Source organism: Pterocles gutturalis, unplaced genomic scaffold (assembly GCF_000699245.1).
Source record: "Pterocles gutturalis isolate BGI_N339 unplaced genomic scaffold, ASM69924v1 scaffold22146, whole genome shotgun sequence".
Classification (NCBI taxonomy): Eukaryota; Metazoa; Chordata; class Aves; order Pterocliformes; family Pteroclidae; genus Pterocles; species Pterocles gutturalis.
Window position 1 is genome coordinate 1 of NW_010103644.1, and position 8,724 is coordinate 8,724.

Sequence of the window (8,724 nt, forward strand, 5' to 3'; positions counted from 1 at the left end):
CGCACGAGGCGCCGTTGTACCGCTGGCAGTCGGTGTCTTTGCACAGGAGCTGGTCTGTGCTTTGGGGTGTGAAACCGTGACTTCATCTCGTTGTTAACAAGGGTCTGGGAGAGAGCAGAGGGCTCAGAGGAGGCGCGGCGCGGGCGGTGGGAGATGGAGCCTTTGTGTGTCAGAGCGAAGGACTCCTGGCACAGGGGCTGTGGTCATCAGAGGACTCTCAGGCACAGGCTCCGTAGTGTCAGGAATCCAAACCTGCTGCAGTACCTAATGGCGTTACACAAGACCTTGCTGATTGTCGCTGGGTTTTGAGTTAATGGCCGCTGTCCCTCTTCTTTTACCGTATTTTTAATTAGTGCAGCTGGGATCCGAGTCTGTTGGTTTGTTCAGTTTCAGCAACAGCCTAAATACTTATCTTGTTAGAGGCTGTGTCTTTTGCCCCTGTAAAGTGGTAGATAGGTCTCTGTGTGTGTGTGTGTATATGTATTAATTGTGGGTGTTTGGTGTCGGATACAGGCATGTCACAGCTGCGCTTTGGAGCTCTAGAGCTCTCACAGAGCCAGGACTTTGAGAGTGACTTCGTGCCCAGCGAAGGAGGTGCCGAGCATCAGTTCCACCCTGGAGCTGCTGTCCCTTCTTCCAGATGTGAGAAGAATGACACTAAGGATGGTATGTGAAAATGGTCCTTCTGTTGCTCTGTCAGGTCTCTCTGATTTCTTTAAATTATGGATGTTACGTTTATTTGACAGGAAGAATGGTATTAGTAGTTCTCAAAAATGAGTCCACAGCACATTGTCAGTTTAAAATAATTTTGCCTTCTCTTTCCTTTGAGCTAGTTCATTTGTTTTCTTGTAGCTGTCCAAGTGCCAGCATTGATTCTTGCACCTCTCTTTCCTAATATGTTTTCAGGATATTCAGAGAATCTGATGTAGAATTCCCTCACTGGGAAGAACGTCATCCTGTCCTTTAGTTCAAGTTTAATTTTTTTTTAATATAAAGCTTGTCTTCATATTTGTGTAATTTACAGAACTATGCTTCTCTCTGTATATTAATCCAAGTAACCTGAATAAGCATGTTTGGTTTTTTTTTTTTCCTCTCTCTTGCTAGAACTGTGTGGTGACAGCACAGAAACTGTCTCCAGCACAGAAGCACATACTGCTTTGGAGGGCCAGCCAGAGAAATCTGAAAGGTAAAATAGTCTGCGTTCTTTGTAGGTCTCTTGCTGACATTCTGGAAATTGATCTGTTTCTCTTTTAGTAGATTTTTAGACATAGGAGGGTTCAGGCTTCAAGGCAAAAGAGGAAAAAAAAGCCAAGGGAAGGGTGAAGTACTGATAAGACCTTTTTGCAGCAGTACTGACTAAGGAGTGCTTTCACCATTCCTCGCTGAGGAAAGAAGTGGTGTCCAACTCTTACACACAAAGATATCAATAGGTTTGTTTTTAAGGGAGAGTGCACGGGATGATAGAATACACTAATAATTTTCTTAAAGTTAAATGACTGGGATATTAAAAGTTTAACTCACATAAGTTATTTCAGAATCACTTGCATGGGCTTTGGCCTCCCAAAAGAAATGTAGAGGCTGTGTGGTGGCTGTTCCAGGATGCTTTGGAGTATTTGTTGTTGTAAGCTTTATAGTGTTAATTATTGTTAAATGTGAAACTTCAGTTTGTTGAAAATTCTCTGTATATCTTTTATGCCAGACAGAGTAATGTTTAGCTCATCTTGTATTGTCATATTCTGACACAAAACAATATTAAGATGGAGGTGAAACAAAATGCCTAGAATCCAGATTGAATACAGTCAGTAGAACAATCTGCGTTCCATTTAAGTATCGCTTAGATTGGAAGAAAACTGATGAAACAATTTTGAAAATGTAACTTGTCGAGGATGAACATGTTATTTTAACAGGAGAGATGGGCCAGTCCTCCTTTTTCTCTTCTTTTTATTCCTTTTTTTTTTTTCCTGTGGTATACACCAGTGAATATCTTTCCTCTATGCTGATAAATTGTCTTTACAATGTTGCAGTATAACTTCATACTTCACATTTTTCAGGTCAGTGACTGTCTTGCTTTTCCAGAACTCTGCAGGAAGCAGAAGAGCATCCCAGGAAACAAATGCCTGTCTGTGACCCCGCTAAAACGGAGAAATCCCTGGATTCTGGTCACGAGGAGTTGGATATCTTGTCAACTCAGGAAGAGATGTTTCCTGAGAATGACGTGACAGGTAACAATAGACAAGCAGAGTCGAAATGTTCATTCCAGAAATCATCATAATTATCATCCCTACCTGATCCTTTTAGGCATGTAGTGGTTCAGGGTGCAGAGTGTTGTGAGTACTTTTCGTGCAATTTCTGCTAAAATTGAGAATGCTTTGGAAGTGAAAGGCCACAGCCTCTTTCACTTTACTATGGAGCAAACATCTAAATGTCACTTCTTGTTAGAACAGTTACACTGTATTGTTAAATGCATTTGATTTCCTTTCCTTCAGTGCTCTTTGGTGAACAAAACCAAAAAAGAGCATTTACCCTCTTCTGAAACTGGCAATAAAAATGCTCACACTTTGTAGTGACACACAATGTAAAGTGTGGATAAGTAGTGAAGGCAAATAGTGCAGACATTCTTACACTGGGTAACTGTGGCGAAACGTTCCAGTTACTCCTCTGAACTGGCCTTCCTGGTTGGGGTGTGATGGAATTCTGCAATCAGAATCTTTGCACCACAATTTTGCTTCGTCTTACTTGTCATCTGGGTTAATGTTCCTTCCCTGTAAGAGAAGAGATTGCATAAAACAGGATCAGGAGAGAGGTTGTCACCTCTTGCTAGGAGGATGCCTGTGTCTGGTTTTGGTGTCCACAGCTGAAAGGCTAAGGGAGAAGCAGAAAGGTTCTTAACAATCCTAATAGTGAAAGGCCTAGAAAATAAAGTTTAGAAAGGCAACTTTGCCACTGTTTATAAAGCGTGAGCTGAATGAAGTCTCACTTTATGCTTTTTGTTTAGTTCTGATTCATGCACAACTCTGTCTAGAGCAGTAGGGTCTTGTGCATGAACCCTCTGTATCCAGAAGATTCAGGAACAACCTCCTTCTCACACGGAGTCGGTGGTCAGTGCAAGGTGTCCTGTAGGAGCTTTGCCTGTATTTGCGTTCTAGTGCTGGGTCAAAGTGCTGATATTGGAGCCATTGGGCATTTTTCTTTTAAAATTCCCAAGTAGGAATACTTGCACAGTCTGGCCTGATACGTTGGAACCTATAGAATAGATTTTATCTTTTTTAATCTTAACTATATTATGCTCACATTTCACATACATAACTTTGGAGTGCAGTCCTTCTCCAGCTCAGTGTGAAAATCGGCTCGTCCTTGCCTACCTGAGAAGTAGCAGAATGTAATTCCCCAGAATTTTCTGATCAGCTTGGTTATTGGACAGATTTCAAATCTTACTTCCTTTTGTTCAAAACTGCTACAGGGAGTGGCTGTCCAATAACCAGGGCGGAAGAGGAAGGTTCTTTGCCGTGCACCCCTGCCCGCAGCCTGCAGCTCCTGCAGCTCTCTGGACAGAGATCCCATGTCCAGGAGAGTCGTTCCATGTAAGTGAAAAATCCCCAAACTCTTGCAATAGCTTAATTGCAATAGTGCATTTCCACAGTTCTTCTTTATTCAAGGCCTTGTGCTGGATTTTAAGCGATCAGTGGTTTAATTTTGCACTGTGAGAGGAGCAGGGCTTTGTTTTGCAATGAAATAAACTCGTGATGCCCGTGTGGTCAATGGGCGTTTCTCTTGCTAGCGAACACCTGACACTCTCCTTTTACGAGAAGGCGCCTGTTGTGACAAGCTGGAGCTATGTTTGGGGAGAAGTTAATGCATTTTCTCGTCACGTATGGTCTTCTTATCTGTGTTCCCTTTTCTTGGTCTGCAGCGTCTCTTCAGCCACAGTTAATCCTCCTCCTGTTGCCCTTGGATCCTGTGCTCTTGTCCCCAGCAGTCCTACCGAACAGGAGCAAGCAAAAGGTAAACTCTTGTGCGTGCTGGTGTGTGGTTGTGTTTCTGGGCTCTGTGGTTTAGTCTGAGCACGCAGCCTTTTCAAAACATCCTAAAATTGCATTTAAAGAATAAAGCTGGATAGGGGAGACTGAAAGAGGTAGATGAAGGGAGATCTGTGTGTGTGACTCGGATGCTGATGTGCTGCCGATATTTCCTGCATAGCTATCATAATAAAATCAGAACTGGCAGCTACCTCCCCCTCACCTGAAAGACAGGAAATGCTTCCTATGGGATACAGATGGCTGCATGCAGTTGTCCTCCTTTCTTGGGGACAAGCCATTCTTGCTGCAGGCGGGTCTCTGTATGAAGTGTATACTGTTAGGGCAACAGAAAGGACAGAGGAGGACTGCATGACTTGCACAATATTTAAAGAAGCTTTCTTATGTTTATTATGTGTGTATTCTAGAACATCATGCCAAAAGATGAATTGTTCTATATAATACCTTGGTACTTAAACATTTTTTCTAAGCACCCATTCACCATCAGGGTCGAGATATCCATCCACACAGACTTTTAAGTATGATACAAAATCACCATTCCTTTCTGTGAGATCGCTGTCACAGAATGTTAAATACTTTCAGAATAGATATTTTGTTAGCCGGGGTCTGAATTTATCTTCATTTTAATAAAGATAGCAAAAGGGAAAAAAAACCCAAACCCTCAGAGAAATGCTTTTTATAAACTTTGGATAGCTTTTTGTAATTGTAGAAGTTCTAGACCTGTAGCAAAATAGTTATGTGAATTCTTCACAAAATGCTTCCACTTCTCCCATAATTACATGGTATGGATGATTTTGTTGATTTTTTTTTTTTCTTTCCTTCCAAAGAGAATTCACGTGGAGAGAAGATTTTAGATTCACCCATTAAAGTATGAGAAAGTTGCATATGCCACTGAAGACAAGTCTTTTAATAGAATGTTCGAAACTTTAGGTACAATGCAAGAATTTGCTAGTAATGTATTTTCTGCTCTTTCAAACCAAATGAACAGATGGATATATCTGTCCCTGCAGAAGGAAGAGAGCTGATGCAGAAGCAGAGAGGAGATATGCTTGTGGAGGTGGCCACCCCGTGTATCCCACCAGGACCTCTCATCCTGCCGCAGGCCTCGACTCCAGTGTCCCAGAGTGCCCCAACCTTCTTTCCTGGATCTTTACCGTCACAACCAGAGTTCTCTCATGTAAGGGTTCATACGGATATCTTTTCTGAGGTTTTTACGTGGCTGTTGCAGAAGATGTGTGTTTGAGTCAGCCTCTGTGCTTCTGGGTTGAGCTTCCCTGCTAGGCCGGTTCTCACGAGCATCCCTGTTCCCACCAGTCACAATTACATACTGATCATCCTGTGTGGCAGCTTATTCTGCAGAGAGCAGGGTAATAGTGAGTTACTTAATGTAGTTTTTGTTGTCTTTTAATCTGTGCTAGAAACTGGTTTTGTCCCTTTTTTTTTTTTTTTTCCTTTCTCTCTTTAAAACGCTGCTGCTTTCTGATGCTGAGCTGGGTGTCCTGCGTCTCAAACTGCATCATGAAGTAGGCTTTTATCAGGATAGACTGTAGCATCGTTTGCCATGGAGAAAGTGAAGCTGTTTTGTAATAAAGCATTTGTATTCTACAAGGCTAGAATTAATTTACTGCATTTTTCAAGTTGCTTATTCTTATTATCTGTTGTTTATTTTGTGCTGTTTTGATTCTGGAAGTTACTGCTGTTCAAAGGGATTTAACAGATGGTGGATTTATAGCTTAATATTACAAATTTAATCAACTTAAGGCAGAAAATAGAGCTTGTACTAGAGATTTAGGTAGTCAAAGCAGGGTTTCTCCTTACCTGGAGGCGACTTTCGTGCTGATATAATAGATTCCTCCAGAGAGTCATTCAAGAATTCTTGGTTGTTTGACTAAAAATAGCTACAAATTTGCCATACTTGCCCTGTACTTGATTTTTGATGATTTGGTCGTGTGAGAGGTGTACCAGGGCTCGTGTCTGGCTTTGCCACAGCGGTACTAAAAAATAATGGGTGGTGATAATTTTTCTCAGCAAGAACGTGGCAATTATGACTCATATAAATGGGGGGGAAGCTTGCTTTTTTTTTTTTTTTTTTTTTTTTTTCTGTACTTTTGTGCTGAGCTTTCTCTGCTCCATAATCCGTGGATGTAATGTTCTAGGAATAACAAACAGTCCTGCTTGGGCTACCCTGGTGCTCCATGTCCCACTTTTTTCATTTTAGGATATCTTTGTTCCAACTCCAAGCCCAGAGAAGCAGCATGAAGCAGAAGGAAAAGCTGCTCCTTTAACCGACTCTGTGTTGCAGCCCTCTGAGTCCTGTAAGCTGCTGCTTTCTGCGAGTGAGTGTAGCCAGCCCACAGATGCAGAGCTCAGCTCCGGCTCTCTGAACACAGGCCGAGACAGCGAAACCAAGCAAGTAGAGATGGTTTCCGAATGCAAGGCCTCAGACTTGGAACTCTGTTCTGCGGAGAACGACAACATAAAACAGAGGCTGGATGGAGGTGATCAAGAACTGTCTGAAAACTGTGAAAAAACAGAAAAGGAGGATTTACAGACTGCAGGAAAGCCTGTAACGCAGTTAGTCCGTGCAGATGTGGCAGGAGATGGGTCGTTAGCCCCTACGGCTCGTCGCAAGATGGAGTGTATTTCTGGCAGTCAGGCTGCTCCAGATCAGTCTGGTCTGCCTGAGATTGTGTCGTGCACTCAGAAGAGAGAAGTGCAGTCTGAGGATTATCCATTGGAAGAGACTTCTGAGCCTGAGGCAGTTCCTGAGACTCAGTGTGAAGAACAAGAAGAAAAACTGCAAGTGAAAGAGAAAGAAATAAATGAAGATGGGCCCCTTGTTGATATTACACTTTCTCAAAGGTTTATTCCTGAAGGGGAAGTACAGTGTCATGAAGACATGGAAGTGGAATTTGCTGATGGTTCTTGTAAAAATAGCAAAAGTTTGTCTGATCAGGCCCAAGAATTAGAAGAAATTGGACCAGAAAGCCAGGGAAAAGAGACTTCAAAAGGCTGTACTTTTGGCACTTTAGAGGCAAAGAGCATGGATAAACGGGCCTCTAAGGCTGCTGTGGAAGACATGTCAAAGCTGAATAAAGTTTCATCTAAGCCTTCTGTAGGGGAGTTACTGGAACAGCACAACAGCTTGCTTCCAAAGTTAAAGAGCGACGTTCCATTGGAAGTGGGGTTGTGTGCCAAAAAACATCCAGGTTGTTCAGAATTAGGACAGACAATGGTAACAGAGAGTCAGCCACCCCTTCAGGAGAGAGGGGCTGACGTGCTGGTGACTCAGCAGGAGAATCAGGTGCCAAAGAATACGGAGGATGCTGTTGTGACAAGGAATCTGGAGCAAGAGGAGCAGATGCAGCCGCAGGAGAAGGCAGCTGCTAAATCCCCCAGTCCTTCCAGCGGTAAGTGAATTTAGGTTAGTGGTTCACAGGTGTCTGTATGGAATAACGTCAAGGACAGCTGTGTGCAACCCTCAGTGTTTTCAGGGAGTGCTGGTCTTGGGTGCACGTTGAACGGTTTCTCTGCAGGTTACTGTGCTACGTGCGTAACATGCCTTTTCCTTGTGGGTCATACTGCTGATAAGGTAATTCTTGTTCTGAACAGTCTCTCGCTGTGTGATGGTAGAAACACAGAGCAACTTCGAAAGCTCAGAATGTGGTGACCTTGGCGATGCTCAGGGATTTTCGTAACTCCACACCCCACCTCCCCCAAAGCGACAACAGTATTGTCCTTGAAAGGAAAAGGGCATGTGGTAATCTGTTTTCCCTCCTGTAGGTCTCTTTTTTTTTCTTTTTTTTTTCTGTTTTAATTCTCAAAGGAGGATTTTCTTTGTGGAGGTGTATAGAGCAGCTTTGAGCTAGAAACTAATAAAGCAAATTTATCTTGAGATTGCTTTAAAGTAGAATGGCTTTTCGCTCACTCATAAGCTGTGGCTCACCAGGTGTCATCACGATGCATTGAGATCCCTTTAACATCATGTTGTGTAGTTAAACAAGGGATGTGGGATGCTACACCTGAGTTTTGTGGAGCTTTAGCCTTTTGATTGACGTAATTTTAAGGCATAGAGTTCTGTACTCCTCAAATGAGAAAGTAATAGAAAACAAAGTTTTACTAGAGCTTTGTCCTGAATTGTACACGTTTTTGGGATATAAGGAATCTTCCATTAAACTGCAGGATCAGAGAGTGAGAGAGAGTTTTCCCCCTCTTACAATGGCAGTAGGTGACTTCCAGTCTCCCGAAGTTGGTGATTACAGAAGCTGAGGCTCTGAAAACATGAGTTGTCAGTAGGTGATGGTTGTCCTTACATATCAGGTATGTCAGACGGCGATGTTAGGAGAGAACGTTATCTTGTATTAAAATGCAGGCTGATAATTTCATGAATTATTTTGTTCATTTGTTATTAGCCTACCAAATGTGGATTTGTAGGCTAGGAGGGACTGAGGTGGTCCAAAAATAGTCCAAAATGACCAAAAATTTGGTGGAGTTTCTAAAGACTTTGTTTTTAAATAAAGCACTTCTAAGTGGAGATCTGCTGTGGGTCGTGGTGTGACAGGAACTCATAAGCTGTTGGTGAGGAATGGTAGTTGGCCTTTGGAGGTGTGGTGTGCCCGCGCAGGGTGAGTGCCGGTGCACGGCACTGAAGCCCTGGGGCTGATCTCCAGGACGTTGCAATTGCTGAACC

General features: G+C 42.8%; 1 protein-coding gene across 1 annotated transcript in view; it reads left to right on the top strand.

Annotated features, from left to right (window-relative positions):
- Window positions 1-452: 452 nt before the first annotated feature.
- TP53BP1 (tumor protein p53 binding protein 1) overlaps window positions 453-8,724 on the top strand; it is a gene marked incomplete at both ends in the record, with an annotated part of 20,535 nt that continues 12,263 nt past the window's right edge. Inside the window, 7 exons of the mRNA XM_010086793.1 lie at window positions 453-666; window positions 1,105-1,186; window positions 2,077-2,222; window positions 3,461-3,581; window positions 3,911-4,002; window positions 5,015-5,211; window positions 6,253-7,444. Coding sequence (XP_010085095.1) covers window positions 453-666; window positions 1,105-1,186; window positions 2,077-2,222; window positions 3,461-3,581; window positions 3,911-4,002; window positions 5,015-5,211; window positions 6,253-7,444 — 2,044 coding nt within the window. The remainder of the gene's footprint in view (window positions 667-1,104; window positions 1,187-2,076; window positions 2,223-3,460; window positions 3,582-3,910; window positions 4,003-5,014; window positions 5,212-6,252; window positions 7,445-8,724) is intronic.